This window comes from Electrona antarctica (assembly GCF_951216825.1).
Source record: "Electrona antarctica genome assembly, chromosome: 12".
NCBI lineage: Eukaryota > Metazoa > Chordata > Actinopteri > Myctophiformes > Myctophidae > Electrona > Electrona antarctica.
In genome coordinates this window covers 8,135,107-8,158,315 of record NC_136793.1, presented here as the reverse complement: position 1 = coordinate 8,158,315, position 23,209 = coordinate 8,135,107, and the positions used below count along the sequence as shown (strand labels likewise).

The following is a 23,209-nucleotide window of genomic DNA, read 5'->3' as shown; positions in this document are numbered from 1 at the left end:
GTAGATTCAGCCCTAAATTAGGTAATTTGAAAATCTAGACAATCTACAAGCTCACAATGCTTTGCAATGCGACACATTGAGAGCTTGTAGATCTGCTACTTTCAAAAGATTCATACAGTATACATTGGGAAAAATTGTGATTCTGCACACACACACACACACACACACACACACACACACACACACACACACACACACACACACACACACACACACACACACACACACACACACACACACACACACACACACACACACACACACACACACACACACACACACACACACACACGGCATGAAAAACAAAATGCCAGCTCGCTTGGACACATAAATTCCGCATTAGCCCCGGAGATCCCTGGCGGTTGCCGGGGCAATGCAGACGTCGGAGGGTAATCACGGAACTAGTGGGTCCAGTGTGTGTGTGTGTGTGTGTGTGTGGGGGGGGGGGGGGGTCTGTGTGGCCCCCAGGGGCCCCTGCTTTATGGCCCCTTTATGGCTAACGGTTACTCTGCTGCACAAAGCTAATGGAACACACTTAAGCCTCCAACTCAGTGAGTGTGAGTCCAGTGACGCACGCACGCACGCACGCACGCACGCACGCACGCACGCACGCACGCACGCACGCACGCACGCACGCACGCACGCACGCACGCACGCACGCACGCACGCACGCACGCACGCACGCACGCACCCTATTCTGAAGGGAACACCTATTCTGAAGGGAACACTACTTTAACCCTGCAGGCGTCGACCCTATTCTGAAGGGAACACTCGCTGAGGACAGACCATTCTATACAATGTGTAGAGTTGGGGGTTAATGAATGAATGCTTTACTTTCATGGTCTGGCTGCCTCAACACAACCCATCCATTTAATTCTGCCTCAACACAGAGAGAGAGAGATGGGGAGAGGAGAGGAGAGGAGAGGAGAGGAGAGGAGAGGAGAGGAGAGGAGAGGAGAGGAGAGGAGAGGAGAGGAGAGATGGGGAGAAGAGAGGAGAGGAGAGGAGACTCACTGCATGCTAAATATTTGAACTGTAATGTGAACTGTGTAATGAAAGCAGTTTAAACTAAAGTCATGCATGACAGAGCAACTCCCTGACTCCATGACAGAGCAACTCCCTGACTCCATGACAGAGCAACTCCCTGACTCCATGACAGAGCAACTCCCTGACTCCATGACAGAGCAACTCCCTGACTCCATGACAGAGCAACTCCCTGACTCCATGACAGAGCAACTCCCTGACTCCATGACAGAGCAACTCCCTGACTCCATGACAGAGCAACTCCCTGACTCCATGACAGAGCAACTCCCTGACTCCATGACAGAGCAACAGAGCAACTCCCTGACTCCATGACAGAGCAACTCCCTGACTCCATGACAGAGCAACTCCCTGACTCCATGACAGAGCAACTCCCTGACTCCATGACAGAGCAACTCCCTGACTCCATGACAGAGCAACTCCCTGACTCCATGACAGAGCAACTCCCTGACTCCATGACAGAGCAACAGAGCAACTCCCTGACTCCATGACAGAGCAACTCCCTGACTCCATGACAGAGCAACAGAGCAACTCCCTGACTCCATGACAGAGCAACAGAGCAACTCCCGTCTCTTTCTGCCTCCCTTTGTGTCCTCTCTCTTTTCATAATTATAATCATCATATTTCTCCTGTGTCTCTCTATCTAATGAACTTCCTATTGCAATCAGAACTGAAGACTCACTCCCAATCGTCTGAAAACTCACCTCTTCAGACTCCACCATCTAATAATTGGACAGTATTAGGATGTTGATATTCATTTGCATTCATCTGAGGGCCCCACATCATACCGTAGAAAGTGCGAGTGTCTATTTCAAACACAAAGTGTTATATTTTGACAGCAGTTACTGCCTGTCATAATTTCAACCCCCCTATCTAATAATTGGACAGTATTAGGATGTTGAATATTCATTTTGCATCCATCATAGGGCCCCAAATCATTCCCTATACTAGTGTCTATTTCATGTTTTGACAGCAGCAGCCTGTCATAATTTGTATGGAAGTATTGGCCAGTATATCTTCCCTTCTTCTCTGGAGTCCTGCCTCAAAGCAGACCAGAGGTAGACAACTGTTTTACGTCGTACCCTGATGTCATCGCTAGGGACACAGGCATCAGTAAGCAGGAACTGGGGATGGCAATGAATGACCGGGAAGACTGGCATGATATTGTGAAATCCACGATCTCGACCGCGGTCGAAAAATGATGATGATGAAGATGTTGATATTAATTTAGTAGTAGTAGGCAGTACTAGTAACGGCCTGACATGACATGAAGACGTCGCAGGGCATTCATTTACGGAAATATGGTGATGTGAGGTTTTCTGCCGGTGGAATGCAGGTGTGTGTGTGTGTGTGTGTGTGTGTGTGTGTGGGTGTGGGGGGCGCTCTGAGGAGAGTGTTAAGGAACAGCTTTGATGTGAAAGCGTACAGTAATACTGTACAGTAATCTGACTAATCCACGAGGGCAACGGCTCAACAAATCATGTGTTCTTTTATGACAAGCTCCACATGAGAGAGAGAGAGATACTGCCTTGACATAATGTGTGTATGTGTGTGCGTGTGCGTGCGTGCGTACGTGCGTGCGTGCGTGCGTGCGTGCGTGCGTGCGTGATGCTAATAGCTGATACTGTGGATGTAAGGTGTAGCAACTGTAACTTGGAGACAGACTAAGTATGGAGACAAAGATTCTGTGTGTGTGATTATTAGATAATACTATTAGATATTATGTTGCGTGTGTCTGTGTTCTCTAACATTTCATCCAACACCCCTGATGTCATTTTTGTTTAACGGAAACCATAGAGACTAGAGACCATAGAGACCTTCTCGAGGTCGGCTGCACCAGTTTGACTACAGCCTGGAGGAGGAAGACTTTCTAACCTGAAGTGCTGAAATATCACCTCCTAGCAGAGCAGACCATCTCACAGCTATAGGTTACAGGTTAGCCCTGCCCCTGGGCTTCTGATAAAAAACCCTGAAGAAAAATATTTTGAAAAGAAAAAGAAAAAGGTTTTATCTTTGGCAGCCTAGTGCAATAGGGTTTTGAGGAGCCTTGCAGGAATGCCTACTGAGTGGCAAAAAACTACTTTATGGCCTTGACAACCCATGCATCCAAACATAAAAGCCCTATCTGATTGCATTAAACAATGTTAAACTCACTTTGCATGTTTCTTTGCCACTCGATGTGCCATTCACTTTAAGCATGCGCATACCCTCTATTATAGGAAGCCGCTCAATTTGGAGGAGGCGTTGTTTCCTTTACCCATGATCTGTATGTACAGTATGTCAACATTATTGATTTTATGCACTTTGTAACTGCCAGTTTTCTGACTGCACTGGCAGTATACATGTCATATATGTACAAAGGCATTCCTGTACTTCTGGTTATGAAGACATAAATAAATATTTGTGCGTGCGTGCGCGTGCATGTGTGTGTTTCCATAGCAGTCCTGTAAGGGTCTGTCTGTTAACACATCCATAATTCATGGATCCTTGGCTATTATTCGAGATATCCATACGATATCCATATACGTACGGTGTGTGTGGGCGAGCGTGCGTGCGTGCGTGCGTGCGTGCGTGCGTGCGTGCGTGCGTGCGTGCGTGCGTGCGTGCGTGCGTGCGCAGAATATACAGTGTGCATGTTGCAATGTCTTATTTATGAACTGTTTATCTTCTTTTTTCCTTTATATCCTTTAATGTTTCTGCATTGTTGCCTCAGTGTCATGCACACCGACCTTTCTGGAAATGTATGTGTACTGCATGCATACTGTGTGTGTGCGTGCGTGCGTGCGTGCGTGTGTGCGTGCGTGCGTGCGTGCGTGCGTGCGTGCGTGCGTGCGTGCGTGCGTGCGTGCGTGCGTGCGTGCGTTGTGCACCTTGGCCTTTCATGGAACTACATACATGCATAAATAATGCAGATATATCTGATGTCATTGTGTGTACAATATATTCTAGTTTTACTATATGGTCTTATATGTACAATATCTTCTAAATGCTTCTCTTTATTGTATTGTATATTGAACTTTCAGCATGATTCACGGCAAAAAAAACAAAGAAAGACTGTTGAAGTTAAAATGCTGAATTGATTTGCTGCTGATAAACACAATACATTTTAGTGTTTTGGTTGTAAATGCAGTACCGGTAAATCAGTGGTTCACAAAGTGGGGTCCGGGGACCCCCAGGGGTCCTTGAGGGAGTTCCAGGGGGTCGCCAGCTAAATGATAGTTTGAAACCAAATGGACCCTTTATGGGTCTGTAACTCTGAGAGTGTACAAATGGAAACCAAACGGACGCTAACGGGATCCGTTTGGTTCCATTTGTACACTCTCAGAGTTAAATAAACATTGATTTTACAATATAAATTGGGGGTCCCAGAGATATAAATTCCAGTAAATGGGGGTCCGTAGACTAATGCATGTCAAACTGGGGGTCCTTGAAATTAAACGGGTTGAGAAGCACTGCTAGAGCCGTACAAATCTTCTCTTATGGGGGTCCCTGGCATATCTTTTCAAATGGGGGGGTCCACGAACTAATTAGTGTCAATTTGGGGGTCCTTGATCCGGAAAAAGCTTTGGGAACCACTGCTGAAAATAAGGTGGAAATATTGCTGCCTGTCTGATTACTCTGCAGAAAGGAATACAACAAAGCGAAGTTAGTGGAAAAACAACAAATACAAAAATAAAAACACATTTGATGTTTTTGTGTGACGCTGTACTGTGATCATCAAGGAGGGAATTAATTTACAAAAAATAAAAAGTTATAATATAAAGAGGTTTCTCCCCGACAGCACAAACAACAAAATGTTAGGAATAGGAAAAGCTAGGAAAAAAGGTGGAAGGTTTAATGAAATCCATTTTATGACCGCATGAAACTCTGAAGGTCTAAACACAAACTGCACAACTCGGGTAGAGTATAATTACAAATCAAATGAGGCATTTTATTTCACAAGTGGTGCTGGAATCCATTTTTAAACCTCAGTGTCCTCCTCCTAGCGTAAACTGAGGTGGTATGGACACATCACCAGATCCTCAGGCCTTGCAAAGACCATCCTGCAAGGCACTGTACGAGGTGGCAGGAGAAGAGGGAGACAAAAGAAAAAAATGGGAAGATAACATCGGAGAATGGACACACTTGAAACTCAGCGAGGCAATGAGAGCTGCCGAGGACAGAGAGGGATGGAGAGAGCTGGTGGTGCCCCAACTACCCTCCAGGGTTACGGGATAGGTGAGGTGAGGTGAGTCCTCCTCCTTCTCGCGTAATCTTCGGGGAAGGTAGTAGCCCTCGGGGAGTCGGGACATAATAGGTCTACCAAACCCCAAATAACAGAATTCATGAGCCAAACTCTCTAAGCCACAGAGAGAATCTGGCGACAGAGATGATTTGCGAAACGTTGCGGTGCGTCTCAAAAATGGAGAAATGATTATTATTATTGTCTCCACCAGGCCGAAGGCATGGGGAGAGAGTATGTTTTGCACTCCGTCCGTGTGTGTGTCCGTCCTTCCTTCCGTCCTTCCGTCCTTCCGTCCGTCTGTGAACAGCTAATCTCCGGCACCGTTAACCCGGTCGATGCCAAACTTTGCACACACACTCCCTGGATGCCAACGATGAACCTCTGCCCCACATTTTCCAGAACGGCCTGTTATAGCGCCACCATGAGGCAGCTTTTCACATTTTTTTTACCTAAAACTGCACCGATCTGCGTGAAACGTTGCATGCACACTCCCTAGAGGCCAAGGACAAACCTTTTACCTGCATTTTCCGCATCTGCCTTTTATAGCGCCACCAGGAGGCCGACTTTTGTAAAACACATTTTTTGATATTACTCCTCCAGATTCTGTCCAAAAATCTCACAAATAGTTACACAGTATCTCTATGGTCATGTGCTCAAGTCGGATCTGTCTGATATTTCATATTCCATCCTAATTGCCTATAATTGGCTTTCACAGTTTGCAAGATTGCCCCGTTTTGAACAATAGCCTCAAATCATGAACGCAGCATGCAATTTACGTGAAATCTTTCACACATTTTCTTACTAGGCTGAGGAATATATCGCACCCTTTTCACATTGGCCTGTTATAGCGCCACCAACAGGTTGATTTTTGCAAAACACATTTTTGGAACAAAATGCCTCAAATCGGTACACATGATCTCTGTAGTCATGTGATCAAGACGAGTCTGTTGGATTTCTCAGATTGTACACTGATTGGCTAAGATTGCCTTCCAAAGTTTTCAGGAGTGGACCGTTTTGTACAAAATGCTGCACATGTCCTGCTCATCCAGAATTCTATCCTCAGAGATGCTATGAGTGATCTGGCTCTGCATTTCCTCAACAAAATGAAGGAAAAAAATCCTCCTAAACATTTTGCCAAACATCACACACACTCCTATCCTCCTGGTGGAGACCTGTGCCCGGAAGGGCACTTTTTCTAGTTATGTCTTTTTTTAACCACGCTGGAAGTTCAACGAACAGTGAAACAAAGAGCAGCGATACAAAGAGATACCTACAGACTGTCCATAGTAAAAACTAAAATGTGTTGTACACACAATGACCAAATATATCTGAATTATGCATGTATATGTATGTAGTTCCATCAAAGCCTGTGCGCACGCACGCACGCACGCACGCACGCACGCACGCACGCACGCACGCACGCACGCACGCACGCACGCACGCACGCACACGTATACAGTACAGATACAGTATACAGTAGCTGCATTGGTATTGTATAATTATAGCCACGGAAAGTATCCCTGAATTATGAATGTATAGCTCTGACTGGACTGACACAATGGAGTAAACACGCGCGCGCGCACACGCACGCACACGCACACACAGTCAGTCAGTTAAGCTGAATTAGAGTGTGTGCGTGTGTGTGCGTGTGTGTGTGTGTGTGTGTGGTGTGTGTGTGTGTGTGTGTGTGTGTGTGTGTGTGTGTGTGTGTGTGTGTGTGTGTGTGTGTGTGTGTGCGTGCGTGCGTGCGTGCGTGCGTGTGTGTGGGGGGGGGGGGGGGGGGGGGGGGGGTGTTCATGTGTGGTCTATGGTTTTGAACCCTTTTCATATCAAGGCCCATTATTCAGTTGGAGTGGTTGCACCACTCAATACTGGTCAGTTATATTCTCATAACCTACTGTTGTGTTTATTCATTTGGAGTGGTTGCACCACTCAATAATGGTCGTTATATTCTCATAACCTACTGTTGTGTTTGACTATTATTCTGGGGAGGTTATGTTTTCTGTTAGAATAATATCACTTGATCAATCCTGATTTTAACATTCCAGACTATAGAAAGTCAGTAATACAAAGTAAAGATTAAAAAAAAAAAGTGTGCTATACCAATACCATCAGACAGCATAGAGAGACTTAAATATGTGCTGTATCAGATTGGGATCGGATCGGTATCGAATCGGTTTTGCTGATGGTTGATTGGTATCTGATCGGGTGTGAAAAAAAATGGTGATTGAGCCATCCCTATATAATCATCATCCACTGTATCGCTTTTTCAACTGCTCATGCCATCTGGGCAAAGATATAAGAAAGGTTTAGTAGGAGTTTTGTATACCCCTCAGTTTTGCTGGTCTAGTTTTAGTCGACTAAATTTAATGATATTTTAGTCGAAAATAGCCGATCTGATCTGCTATTTTCAGCATGCAACCAAGTGTAAAATGACTTATACTGGATCTCTTGTCCACTAGTCCCTTCCTAACATTTTAGTCTAGTTTTTATTTGTTGACAAAATCGTCAGTATATTTAGTCTTAGTTTTAGTCATCATAGCTTAGTTTTCATTTAGTTTCCATTTAGTTTTCGTCAGTGGAAAAAGGTAGTCGATGGGACATTTTTCGCCTTAGTTTTAGTCGACCAAAATAACACTGGTACAGTGGAGACCTCATGTTTATGTATTGTCTTCTTGGCCATGTGTTGTTTTGCTGTGGGTGTGTTTTGAACAGCTCTGTGGAAGACCATATCCCTTTGGGGACAATGAAGTTGATTATTATCACACAGCCTTAGCGCGTGCACGCACGCGCGCACGCGCGCACGCACACGCACACGCACACGCACACACACACACACACACGCCAAAAGGTTTCAAGGTAAGCTGAAGTAAGTGCCATGGTAACTATACAGATTCTGTACTGTTCAGACACTCGTGACCTTCTCACCAAAATGTCTGCCTCGCTTTTCTCTCCATCCACACAAAGCTGAGCCTCCCGTCTGCAAAGTTCACATGCATGCGTGTGTGTGTGCGTGTGTCAGTGTGTGTGTGTGCGTGCGTGCATTCGTCTGTTTGATGGATGGTAAAACTTCAAGCTGTCCCTGAAGATACTCTTAAAGAACAGAATGTCGCCCACTTAACTATTTCTCATCTCTTCTACCGCCGTTCTCTGTTAAGCACACGAGACGACCAGGAGGATGAGATGTGACACTCTCTGCAGATTGAAGCGCCCTCGGGTGCTTTTCAGAGGTAAAAGTATAGCCTATTGCTTCTGCAAAACTGATTTTCAAAGCATTTAAAAAGAGTTGGCCCCCTGTGCGTACAAAAACAGAACTACTTTCTGGCCTTGACAGCCCATATATATCCAAACAGAAAAGTCCTATAGTCTGATTGTATTGTAACGACGTTAAACTCACCAACATTGCAGCTGTACGGAATGCTTGAATTGCTTGAGGGGGGGGGGGGGGTCTTTAGTCATATTCCATCATATTCAAGTGCTTTTGGAGAGAAATGATAGTCACTTTCAATAGTAGAGCACTGTAGAGGGGAACTGTGTGTGTCTGTGACTGTGCCCAGGTGATGATGGTCGTTGATACTCATCAAGGAAGGCAATTATGTTTCTGCACTGTCAAAAGTAATGCTGCTTTTTTTGCAATGTAGTTAAATAAAAAATCTCAGGGGGGAAGATAAATTCAATACAATTAAAAAAACGGTAATTTTTCTTTAAAATATATATATTTTTTAATATCGTGAAAAATCATATCGTGATACGAATCGCATCGTGAGTTGAGTGAATCGTTACATGCATACCATTTACCATTTAGGGGCGCTTTATCATTCCGGCCAATCACTTTCGCCGTCTTCACTTTTCCCGCCTCACATACTGTATATATCCTCAATATGTACTTTGCTCAGCCAATCAAATCATCGCTATGGGGTGATCAGCCAATCATCAAGCCAATGTTTGTGTTCACACCAGAGTAATCTAGTAAGAGAGTGGCGACACCAGCGTTGATTCCCATTGTAACAATGGAATGCGGAAGTGCTCATTCTATCTCAATGGGATAGTTCCAGCCATAGGAGCAATGTTTGGAACTATAGCCCATAAGGCACCCGCTTTGCGGCGAGACTAAAGCGCGTCGCTACTCTCCTACTCCACACAAACCCTCAAAGCTGGGCATAGGAGGGGCTAAAACAATCCACCGTAGACATGTTATGAGCTACTTTCTGTCAATACATTCTGTGCGGTGATTGTTCTACGTGTCAGAGTTTGGAAGCGCTCGTTTTCGACAATAAGGCAACATCCTGCTGCCTCCTGCATTATGTGACGTTTATAAACAGGTGGTGAATGGATGGAACATTGAGTGATTTCCAAACGAGCGCTTCCAAACTCCAAACAGTTATAAAGCAGTGCGGTTCCCAAACTTTTTCATGTCGAGGACCCCCAAATTGACACTAATTAGCCCCGCGGACCCCCGCCATTTGAAAACATATGTCAGGGACCACTCATAAGAGAAGATTGTTCTATCTCTAGCAGTGATTCTCAACCCGTTTAATTTCAAAGACCCCCAGTTTGACATGCATTAGTCTATACGGACCCCCATTTAATGGCATTTATATCTCAGGGACCCCCAATTTATATTGTAAAATCAATGTTAATTTAACTCTGAGAGTGTACCCTAACGGGTCCATTTGGTACACTCTCAGAGTTACAGACCCATAAGGGTCCATTTGGTACACTCTCAGAGTTACAGACCCATAAGGGTCCATTTGGTTCCAAACTATGGGAAGCAACGGTTCTCATCCTGGCGCTATGCACCTTTAGAGTGAAGTACTGTAGTCTATTTAGCCCAGCAGCCAGCTGCCGATGAGCGTTACACTCATGCGTTACACGCATGAGCGTTGCACGCGCGCGCGCGCGCGCACACGCACACGCACACGCACACACACACACACACACACACACAAAACAAAGTATATAAGCCTCTATACTTAGTCTGTTTCCAAGCTACTGTTGCCACCCTAGACCCACTGTACCACCCACACACACACCCACACAATAATAATTTGAATGCAGTGCACTGCGCACACACACACACACACACACACACACACACACACACACACACACACACACACACACACACACACACACACACACACACACACACACACACACACACACACACACACACACACACACACACACTTTAACCCTGCGGTTAGCAGCAGAGGAGCTGTGAAGCCTAACCACTATAATAAGCAGATTAAAGCAGTGAGCTGCAGTATGCTGGTATGCCAGCCAGGCCCAGGAACTTACCAGGATAATAATAATAATAATAATAAGGGTAATAATAATAATACATAACATAACATAACATAACAATGTTGAGGTATTTGTAGCCTACTTGGAGTACTCCTACTAGAGTATTTATCCAATTGTCTAGACTTGCTTCTACTCCACTGCATCTCAGATCCAAATATTGTACTTTTACTCCACTACATGTATTTGAAAACTTCTGTACTAGTTACATTAGTTGGATTTTCATTATTAATTACAAAGCATAAAGTAACCACTTCCAAGTAACCAAAATTTACATTTTGGCCATTTTAGCCAGTTTCTAAGCAACTGGCAGAGCACCAACGTTTTTTTTTTTTTTTTCGTTTTTTTTCCTCTCTCCTTTCATTTGAATTTTTATTCCATCAACTCAACCGAGCAGAAAAAGTCGTCACCCCATCGAGTTTTAAAAATATATTTTTTTGCCCCATGTTATGAGTGTGTGTACAGAATCCAAACTGTATAATTGTTTATTAAGGACAGAAGTGATTATTTTCCTTTTCCAACCGTTATGTGGAGTTGTTTGAATGGAAGCAGGGAGTTCAAGTTCAGCCATTATTCAACGAGACGTTTGCAGCTGTCACTATAATAATAATAATAATAATGAATTGCATTTTTATGGCGCTTTTCTATGCACTACGTGCCTACTCAAAGCGCTTACAATGGTTCATTCATTCATACATACATTGGGAGGTGAAGCGGCGAACAGTCGACGCCAGCGTCCTCACTTCCCACATTCACACACCGACGGTGGCGAGCTGAGCTCACACCGACCGACTCATTGGAGGCAATGCAGGGTTCAGTGTCTTCTTGCCCAAGGACACTTCGACATGTGGACAGGACAGGAGGAGCCGGGATTGGAACCGCCGACCCATGGATCATTGGACGACCTGCTCTACCTCCTGAGCCACAGCCCATTGGACGACCTGCTCTACCTCCTGAGCCATGGATCATTGGACGACCTGCTCTACCTCCTGAGCCATGGATCATTGGACGACCTGCTCTACCTCCTGACCCATGGATCATTGGACGACCTGCTCTACCTCCTGAGCCACAGCCCATTGGACGACCTGCTCTACCTCCTGAGCCACAGCCCATTGGACGACCTGCTCTACCTCCTGAGCCACAGCCCATTGGACGACCTGCTCTACCTCCTGAGCCACAGCCCATTGGACGACCTGCTCTACCTCCTGAGCCACAGCCCATTGGACGACCTGCTCTACCTCCTGAGCCACAGCCCATTGGACGACCTGCTCTACCTCCTGAGCCACAGCCCATTGGACGACCTGCTCTACCTCCTGAGCCACAGCCCATTGGACGACCTGCTCTACCTCCTGAGCCACAGCCCATTGGACGACCTGCTCTACCTCCTGAGCCACAGCCCATTGGACGACCTGCTCTACCTCCTGAGCCACAGCCCATTGGACGACCTGCTCTACCTCCTGAGCCACCGCCGCCCTGTGACCTTGACGTGCTCCCCTGCTGCATGCAACAGTGTTGTTTTCGTCGACTATAAAACTAAGACGAAATGCGTTCGTCGACTACCTTTTTTAAATGGAAACATTATTAATTACAAAGCATAAAGTAACCACTTCCAAGTAAACAAAATTTACATTTTGGCCATTTTAGCCAGTTTCTAAGCAACTGGCAGAGCTTTTTTTTTCCTCTCTCCTTTCATTTGAATTTTTATTCCATCAACTGTGATATGGACACAAAAAACTAGTTCCTCGCTAAAACGAATATCTGAATTAGAAATCATGCTGTCTACCTTGGACCTATCTCAACAGAGGCATTTCTCTCAGCAGACTGCTGCTACACTAGCCAATGTTAAGAGTGAACTAAACGATCTTATCAGGAAAAGAGCCGAATCTTCCATCCATAAAGTTAGAGTAAATCAATACTTTCATGGCAGTCGGCCGAGTCAAATACTGGCCAACAAACTACGCAATAGTGATCTTGTAGGAAATATTACTACTGTTACATCAGAAAATGGTGAGCTGCTTACAGATCCAAAATTAATCAATACAAGATTTGCTAAATTTTATAATGATTTATATACTACAGAAGGCGAGCGCTCCTCTGAGGAGATTGAATCCTTTTTAAGTGGCCTTAACCTCTCTGTTTTGTCACCAGTTGAATCAAGTTTAATGGGTGCTCCTATATCATTACAAGAACTCAAAACATCTCTGGAAGCTATGAATAAAGGCAAGTCTCCAGGGTGGGATGGAATTCCCCCTGAATTTTATTTGAAGTTCTGGGACGTGTTGGGCCCACTATTACTTGAAATGATTAATATATCCATATCTAAAGGCTCCTTAGGGAGAGACGTGAATATGTCCCTAATCTCTCTTTTATTAAAAAAAGGTAAAGATCCAAACCAGTGTTCTAATTGGCGCCCTATTTCTTTAATTAATACAGATGTCAAACTATTTTCTAAAGTATTATCCTGCCGTCTTGAAAAGTTTTTACCTAAATTGATTCACCCGGATCAAAGTGGTTTTGTTAAAAAAAGACTTTCGTCTGATAATTTGCGACGTCTCCTTCACATTGTCAACTCCGCCTCTCATGCCAAAGTGTCGTCTGCTGTTCTCTCTGTTGACGCAGAAAAGGCCTTTGACCGTCTGGAGTGGACCTATCTTTGGGCTGTACTGAAACGTATGGGACTAGGTACAAATTTCATAAATATGGTAAAAAAATATTTTTTTAATCCATCAGCCAGTGTTATAACCGGAAATATTAGTTCTCCTCCTTTCAAAATCACTCGTGGAAGTAGGCAAGGGGATCCGATTTCAGCAAACTTATTTATTTTATCCCTTGAACCTTTAGCCCAAGCTATACGGCAATCAGAAAACATTAAGCCAATCTCTGTAAATTCTACTGATCATCATATTTCGCTTTATGCGGACGACATCCTGTTATATATGGAGAATGTATCTCATTCCCTCTCAAGCCTCCTCCAAATCTTTGAAAAATTCAGTTCAATTTCAAGTTATAAAATAAACTGGACTAAATCTGCACTAATGTACCTAAAAACTACTCCTAACTCTGTGCTTGACCATGAGATCCCGGTTGTAACCCAATTTAAATATCTGGGTATTGATATATTTCCTTCAATTGAAAAAATTGTGTCTGTAAACTACAATAGAACCATTAGGTCAATCATAGACGATCTCAATCGATGGTGTAATATACCTGTCTCCCTCTCCGGAAGAGTCTCTATTATCAAAATGAACATATTACCTCGAGTAAACTTCTGTAGTTCCATGATTCCTATTGCCCCACCTGTTGCTCATTGGGAAAATTTACATAGAGCAATCTCAAAATTTATATGGCGAGGCAAGCGAGCTCGGGTTAAACTTACTACCTTACAAAATGAGCGGCAATCTGGCGGTCTAGCTGTACCAAATTTTAAATTATATTTTCAAGCGTTATCACTTCGTCCTCTGTTGAGTTGGTTTAATTTAAATTCTGAGGCCCCCTGGCTTAATATTGAAAAACATATTGTGGCACCGATTCGTTTACAGGACATTGTCTTCACAGATATTTCACCAAAGCAGTGCCATATCTTTATGGCGCAAATATGAAAAGTTACTTAAATGGGATACTAAGTGGCATGAACATACTCCCTTATTCCATAACCCTTTATTGCTTAGCGGAGGCCGTTGTTTTGTAGCTCAATCATGGTCCAATTGTGGCATTCATGTACTTGCCGATGTTATGGATGATAATGGTTTAAGATCATTCTCTGATCTGAAAGAGTCGTATAACTTACCAGGTACCTCCTTTTTTTTATATTTGCAGCTCCGTTCGGCTATGCGAGCCTATGGACCATGGACCAAACCAGCTACTCACCCTTTAGTTACTCTCTCTAAAAAAACTGCAGGTCTGTCCAAAGGTCAAGTTTCTATAATTTATAAAGATCTATCACAAAGAGGTACTTCGTTAATACCCGTTATCCAATCTTGGAGCACAGACTTGGGATTAGAACATCATCAATCTATCAATTGGACCAGAGTGTGGGGAAATATTATTATGGCATCACGAAACCCAAATCATCAGCAGATTCATTTCAATTTTGTCCATAAAACATATTTAACCCCCCAGAAAGCTTATAGAATGAGACGTGCTATTTCACCAAACTGTACACTCTGTTCTTTAAATACTACTGGTACCTTTATACATATGATGTGGGAATGCCCCACAGTCAAAAGTTTCTGGGAACAGATAACTCATTATCTATCTAAAGTATTACAAAAACATATTCCCTGTTGTCCTAAATTATTGCTCCTTAATGATGATTCTTTAACTTTAAGTATTGTTCAGAGACGATTCTGGTTGGCAGGAAGTACCGCTGCAAAAAAAATGTTGGCACTGCGATGGCAAGCTCCACATTCTCTGCCCTTTAATCAATGGAAACAGTTATTAACTGATGTTGTAACAATGGAGCTTTCTACAGCTAGATTGAATGGTGCAAATTATCAAACAATAGACAGCTGGAACCATATTCTCTATCAAGTTAGGACCTCTACTGTATAACTAGCATGACATATATAACTAATTATATCTGTATAATCCCTTATTTTATTTTATTTTGGTCTTTGTTGACACTCTTGCTCGTATCTTTTTCTTTTCAGGCCTATGACGGGGTGGGTTGGGAGGGATTAATTTATTGTTATTTATTTACAATTTGTTTTGATATATGTTTATGTTGCATTTAATTGTTATCATTACTATATTTTTTCTTTTATTTTTTATTTTTTTGTCAACGGTGGTTGGTGCAGGGGTTTGGGGGTAGGATTTAAAAAAAATGAGGCGAGGGGCAAGCCACTGATAATGATTTGAATTACACTTTGTGTGCACTTTCTTGGTATGCCTGTACCTGTGCCTTTCATTCAAAAAATGAAATAAAAATATATCCCAAAAAAAAAAAAAACTAGTTCCGGCCTGGGCCGTGGCTCAGCGGTCCAGGCACCTTGGCCTGTGCCGAGTCTGGCAGTGTGCCGCGGGTTCGACTCCCGATCCCGACGGCCTTTACTGCATGTCACTCCCCCATCTCTCTCTCCCATTCCCTGTCAGCCTACTGTCTAAATATAAAATAAAGGCGAAAGCCGCAAAAAAAACAAAACTATAGTTCCGTGTGATAGAGGGGGTCAAAAACCGATCTGCGTTGGGCTCTGCATAGGGCTCTCGCCCTCCCACCCTTCACTGGTGCGAAATCGGGTAGGAAAAACGGGGTCGCGGGACAGACACACATAGCTGTTCATTGGAACACACGGCACCGCTCAAATAACACACAAAAGAAACAACATTCCTCAGATAGCGGGTGACTTCAAATGTAACGACACAAAGGCTGTGCGCATGCTGCAGAACAACACTTACAACACAAGAGGATCAACACACTCGTTTGTGGAATTATGGGCCAGATCAAAATCATTTCAGATTGATCGTATAAGCTCATTAATCCATTCTGGACGGGAACCCCTTTTGTTGTTTTAAGCATTATGTTATACTAAACAATAGCAGATCTACAAGCTCGTAGCGCGGCACCGAGTGCCGCGCTACGAGCTTGATCTGCTATTTTTTTTTTTAAACGTGAAAATGCGGCACAAATCTTTGAATATATATTCTTTCAGAGCGAACGTTTTTTTAACTCAAATCTTTGCTTCCTGTCGGGGGCCCTGGAACAACATATCTTCAGATGCCAATTACAGATAATTTTGGGGCTCCTTGACATGAAAATGTTTGAGAACGACTCACATAGAAACATGGGGTTTATCAGAAAACTGTCAGGATTTAGAAGGCATTTGTAGAATCGGCCTCAGGTCTAAATGGGTTAAACCGAGTTACACAAGGAATGGACTTAATGAAATAACTCACCGCCATGTTGTCCTAAACCCTGCAGCTTATGGACCAACAGGACTAAAGGAAAACAAAGCATTAACACATTAAGACCTTGAGGTCAAGTCTACAAAATGCCTTCTTAATCCCAACGGTTCTCTGACAAACATAATGTGTTGCAATTATATTTGTCCGCGGAGTAAAAGTAGTATAAGTAGCCTTGCCGAGCCATGAGGCCCATAGGGGCAGGAGCCCATCTCCTGTTTCTGTAGCGTGAGGCAGCTTGATGTACAAGTACACCCCCTGGACATGACGCTAGTATGTCGCAGGAACCCCGTCTTAAAATATTCTGTTCCAGGGACACCCCAGAAGCAAAGATTTGCTAGGCCTATACGCACAGTATGCACAGTACGCAGGGACACCACGCCAAGGGGGCACCAACATGAGCCAAGCCAATCCTCATTATACTAATATTTCTAATAATAAGCATCCATGTGTGTGCGTCCTCGAGATGCATGCGTGCAGTGGTGTCATGATGTTCTTTTTATACTGGTGCCACGGCGTTTTAATGACGCCACGTGCACGCGCGTACACACGTGCATGTGCACATTACAGAACACACAGACCAGCTGATATAGCCTAAGCCTATTGTTAAATATAGTGTATGAGAGTTTTAGACACAAACACAAAAGTAGACTTAAAATAGTCAGACAAACATCTTTACTGTTTGGACGAATTAATCTGTTCTTCTTGTGTGCAGAACACCTCACAGCAGCAGTAGCCTATAGCCTACTGCTGTAAGTGTGCATGCTTACGGCCGGGCTCCACCGGGCGCGTCAGCGTCGCGTCTCCGTCACCGTCAGGGAATGTTCCCTTTTTAATCAATGAAGGGTGGCTCCACTGCCCGTGTTGACGGAGACGCGACGCGTGCATTAAAATTGAACCGGTGCGTTTTTTGACGCGACGCAGACGCAACGCAACGTGTCCGGTGGAGCCCTGGCGTTACCGTGCGCTCAGGTATAAACAGTTAAAGCTGTCCTGTTGTTATGCAAAGTAGTATCCATTTGATTCGGCACGGTACTTGACACGGTGTGAAAATAGGGTGGTGGGGGGCGGCAGTAAACCACTGGGTACTTGGTGCGTCTTGGAAGGTCTGGTGACGCAAGGTTGATTAGGTGCGTCTTCTCTTGAATCAAGGGGGACGCGCTCTAGCGTGCACGCACATGCACCGTTCCGTCCCTGTGCATGCACGTCAAAAAGACTACTGGTACCACGGTGTGGTACTGCGTTCTACGAGCATGATACCACTGCATGCGTGCCCATGTGGATCTGCTCATATAGCTGAGTTTAAGTTTAATTTAGCAGTAGCACCAACATTAAGGTACTTACAATAGTCGCTTACAATAAGCATGAAATGTGGGTCATGACCGAAAGAATAAGGTCACGAATACAAGCGGCCGAAATTAGTTTTCTCAGACGGGTGGCTGGCATCTCCCTTAGAGATAGGGTGAGAAGTTCAGTCACGCGAGAGAGACTCGGAGTAGAGTCGCTGCTTCTTCGCCTGAAAAGGAGCCAGCTTAGGTGGTTCGGGCATCTGGTTACGATGCCTCTCGGGCGTCTCCCTAGGGAGGTCCTCGATGCACGTCCCACTGGGAGGAGACCCCGGGAAGACCAAGGACCAGATGAAGGGCTGGCCTTGGAACGCCTCGGGATCCCCCAGGAGGCAGTTACTAATGTTGCTCTGGAGAGGGAAGTCTGGAGCTCTCTGGTGGAGCTGTTGCCCCCGCGACCCGTCTACGGATAAGCGGTTGAAGATGGATGGATGGATGGAGACTCGTACAGCACTCCTTGTGGATAGTTGCTACTTTTGATGCTTTTGTCTGAAGCTGCAGTATGATCAAGTGAGCAGGGGTGGGGGGGGGGTCCCCGGAAAAAGATATTTTTTTTCAGACATGAAAAAAGTTCAGCATTACTGACATAGAAACACAGGTTTTTCAGAAAACGGTAGAAGAAAACGGATGTGTTCATTGTTCACGCCAAAGGGCTCCCATGGACCTGCACAGCTGAAGATCTCCTGCAGTTTTTCTCAGGTAAGCATTTATAGCTCATATTTAAAGCCTAGCCTTTTATGAAACAAAAGCTTTGCAGATTGAAAGAGGATAAATTCATCCTTGCCCTACAGCTGCAATGTTGGTGAAGACATTTGTTGTTTTATAGAATCGGCCTCAGGTCTAAATGGATGAAGCAATAACCCATCATCTCCCAGACTCTCTCCCCATGCAGTCAGAGTTAGAGGAGTTTGAAATTAATGTAGAATTATGTGCAGGATCATGTAAATTCATAGATGTGAGGGGACTCAATTTAACTGTCTAATCCTTTTTTTGAATATTACATTTGATAAGATGTAATAAGATGATGAGATGCCAGTGTGCAGTGTGCCAGGGATCACCCTCCACTGTGCCTAAGCTGGCTCCCTGAAGTAAAGCCGTGTTAATTTTCGAAAAAGACAAAAGATTCAGAATATAATAATCGGTTCCTTCCCCCCCGACAGCAATGATACACAAAGTCTCTCCCAGCTATGGGAACAGAGAGAGAGCGAGAGAGAGAGAGGAGGAGGAGAGAGAGAGAGAGAGAGAGAGAGAGAGAGAGAGAGAGAGAGAGAGAAATAGAAAGAGAAAGAGAAAGAGAGGGGGGGGGGGGGGTATCATAACCAAGCAACACACATTCCTATGGGACCATGCTTAGCTGAGCTTCTCTCCTCTGAGGCAGGTGTGCGCACGCACGCACGCACGCACGCACGCACGCACGCACGCACGCACACACACAGTATCTGGTGACACTAATAATCCCCTGCATAATAGAACATACATGACAGGCATGTCATAAATAAGACATCAGTGAAACATGCTGTATATATATATAATATACTGTACGGGTTACATGTTAATTACCTGCATGTGACCAAAGATACAGGGATTATGCATGCAGCTGTATCAATGTAGCTGTATCAATGTAGCTGCATCAATGTAGCTGTATCAATGTAGCTGCATCAATGTAGCTGCATCAATGTAGCTGCATCAATGTAGCTGTATCAATGTAGCTGCATCAATGTAGCTGCATCAATGTAGCTGTATCAATGTAGCTGTATCAATGTAGCTGCATCAATGTAGCTGCATCAATGTAGCTGTATCAATGTAGCTGCATCAATGTAGCTGCATCAATGTAGCTGTATCAATGTAGCTGCATCAATGTAGCTGCATCAATGTAGCTGCATCAATGTAGCTGCATCAATGTAGCTGTATCAATGTAGCTGCATCAATGTAGCTACACTCACGCACGCACGCACGCACGCAATAATAATCATGCATACAACATTTCCCCTGCAACGTGGTGTGTGTGTGTGTGTGTGTGTGTGTGTGTGTGTGTGTGTGTGTGTGTGTGTGTGTGTGTGTGTGTGTGTGTGTGTACTGTAGCGTGAAAGGTTTGTGTCTACTGGGGACCGGCCAGACAAACAAAACGCTCCACCTCCCAAATAAGATATCGCTGGCGAACCTTGGATGCAATTATAGTTGATTGAACTGACGATAAAAAAAGGGAAAATAGCTGAAAATGCAGATCTGCAAGTTTGTGAGATTGATATTTTTTAGCAAAACTGTTATGATGTATAAAACAGGGCGTATTCGACTAGATGGTAGTCTTTTAAAAATCTTGTCAAAAATCTTATAGTGCATGGGAGGCTTTAGGAATCTGACAAAAACAAGGAATAACATCGATGATTTCGATATGGGGCAATCCATGGAAAATAATCCATTTTGGAGGTGAACTATCTCGTTAAGGGCTGTATATGGGTGAGATATATTTTCCTCGTCGTATAAGCCTAACTCCCCCAAATCTTTGGTAATCATAGAACAGGACCAATTTAATCATGCACACGCATTTATGAGACGCACGCACGCACGCACGCACGCACGCACGCACGCACGCACGCACGCACGCCCCAGGCCAATGGAAGATGCCATGTAACCTACATTATTGATCAAACTTTCAACACACTCCAAAAACACCAATGGCCTTGAAGCTGCAAAATATGGAGAAAGGAAGGGAATGAGAACATTTGAGCGCGTGTGTGTGCTTGCGTGTGCTTGCGTGTGCGCGTGCGTACGAGAGAGAGAGAGAGAGAGAGCAGAGATACCAGCATACAAACAATTTCTCTCTCACAAATCAATCGATATTTACTAAGGTTTGTAAAGTTTGCAAGCGTGGTTTGGTTTGTGAGCCTCGTGAGGAACTGAGAAGAACTACAAAACTTCTACGGGTCAATTATTCAGGTCATGCACCTCTGACCTCCGACCTCAAAACCTGCCAAACACAGTCGCTGTCAAGCGGCACTGTCCTAGTGGTTCCCAAACTTGTTCATGTCAAGGACCCCTCACTCCAGAGGGCCACTATAGTTCCACACTCACTCCAGAGGGCCACTATATTTCCACACTCACTCCAGAGGGCCACTATATTTCCACACTCACTCCAGAGGGCCACTATAAATCCACTCACTCCAGAGGGCCACTATAGTTCCACACTCACTCCAGAGGGCCACTATATGTCCACACTCACTCCAGAGGGCCACTATAAATCCACTCACTCCAGAGGGCCACTATAGTTCCACACTCACTCCAGAGGGCCACTATATGTCCACACTCACTCCAGAGGGCCACTATAAATCCACTCACTCCAGAGGGCCACTATAGTTGCACACTCACTCCAGAGGGCCACTATATGTCCACACTCACTCCAGAGGGCCACTATAAATCCACTCACTCCAGAGGGCCACTATAGTTCCACACTCACTCCAGAGGGCCACTATATTTCCACACTCACTCCAGAGGGCCACTATAAATCCACTCACTCCAGAGGGCCACTATAGTTCCACACTCACTCCAGAGGGCCACCATATTTCCACTCTCACTCCAGAGGGCCACTATAGTTCCACACTCACTCCAGAGGGCCACTATATTTCCACACTCACTCCAGAGGGCCACCATATTTCCACTCTCACTCCAGAGGGCCACTATAGTTCCACACTCACTCCAGGGCCACCATATTGAGACGAATGCCATCCCGGACGAAGATACAGAGCAAATGGAAATGGCAAAAAAGTTCATTTCAGTAGGAGTTTTGTTCATTTCAGCCATGGCTGAACTAAACAAAATCTGTCGTGTCACTCTGTGACAGTGTACAGATGGAACTATATGACTCTGTGACAGTGTACAGATGGAACTATATGACTCTGTGACATGGAACTATATGACTCTGACAGTGTACAGATGGAACTACGGATGACTCTGTGACAGTGTACAGATGGAACTATATGACTCTGTGACAGTGTACAGATGGAACTATATGACTCTGTGACAGTGTACAGATGGAACTATATGACTCTGTGACAGTGTACAGATGGAACTATATGACTCTGTGACAGTGTACAGATGGAACTACGGATGACTCTGTGACAGTGTACAGATGGAACTATATGACTCTGTGACAGTGTACAGATGGAACTACAGATGACTCTGTGACAGTGTACAGATGGAACTACGGATGACTCTGTGACAGTGTACAGATGGAACTACGGATGACTCTGTGACAGTGTACAGATGGAACTACGGATGACTCTGTGACAGTGTACAGATGGAACTACGGATGACTCTGTGACAGTGTACAGATGGAACTACGGATGACTCTGTGACAGTGTACAGATGGAACTATACGGATGTCCCGATCATGTTTCTTTTGCTCCCGTTCCGATGATTCCGATCATTTGATTTTGAGTATCTCTGTCGATACCGATTTTTTTATAGATATATATAGTTTTATATAGAACACTTATGCCATATGATATCACAATAGTGCAATATCCCAAATCACAGACAATATCCAGTCTAATATCATGATGTGGGTAAAATATTGATATACTAGGGATGTCCCGATCAGGTTGTTCTTGCTCGGGACAACCCTAAAATGGAACCAAACCCTAAACCCTAAAATGGAACCAAACCCTAAACCCTAAAATGGAACCAAAACTGGTTCCATGCGTGCACTCACAGAGTCATGGGAGACTTGCACAACCACATACTGATATTAAAGATCTTCGCCTCTCCTCTCTCCCACCAGCCAGGTGGATGGGCTCCCCCAACCCCCCCACCCCCCCTAACCCCCCGCTGACGGTTTACCCCCCACAGCATCTTACCGGTGGCTGCTGGGCCCCGAGGGCCCCCCTCTTGGTGGAGCCCCCCCGGGAGCTGATCCTCTTCCAGGACTCCGAGAAGCGGCCCCTGCTCGTGGCGCGTCCCCCAGGTCCTCCTCCTCCTCCTCCTCCTCCTCCCGAGGGGCCCCCTGGGGCCCCCGCGCCGGGGGGGGCCCCGGCAGAGGAGTCGTCCCCCCGCGTCGAAAACGTCCGCTCCCGCCGCCCGTCGCGCCTCTCGGCCCACTTCTTCTTAGACGCCATGATGGGAGAGGAAGCTCCGTCAGAGTTTGACGGGATGATGACCACTTCCTGGGTGATGATGACCACTTCCTGGGTGATGATGACCACTTCCTGGGTCAGCTCGGTCAGAGGTGACGCAGTGATGATCACTTCCTGGGTCAGCTCGGTCAGAAGGTGACGCAGTGATGACCACTTCCTGGGTGCACCGGAGAAAAGGGAACGGTGCTCAAACAAACGCTGTGGCTGTCATGATGGTCGCCGGTCCGTCCCCCTGACTGCCTCTCCTCTTCCTCCTCTCTCTTCCA

General features: G+C 45.0%; 1 protein-coding gene across 1 annotated transcript in view; it reads right to left on the bottom strand.

The window, feature by feature from the left end:
• The window catches only part of trpm3 (transient receptor potential cation channel, subfamily M, member 3), a gene marked incomplete at both ends in the record, with an annotated part of 426,331 nt that extends 403,406 nt beyond the window's left edge, over window positions 1-22,925 (bottom strand). Inside the window, one exon of the mRNA XM_079516029.1 lies at window positions 22,668-22,925. Within this exon, the coding sequence (XP_079372155.1) occupies window positions 22,668-22,925 (258 nt within the window). The remainder of the gene's footprint in view (window positions 1-22,667) is intronic.
• Window positions 22,926-23,209: the final 284 nt, after the last annotated feature.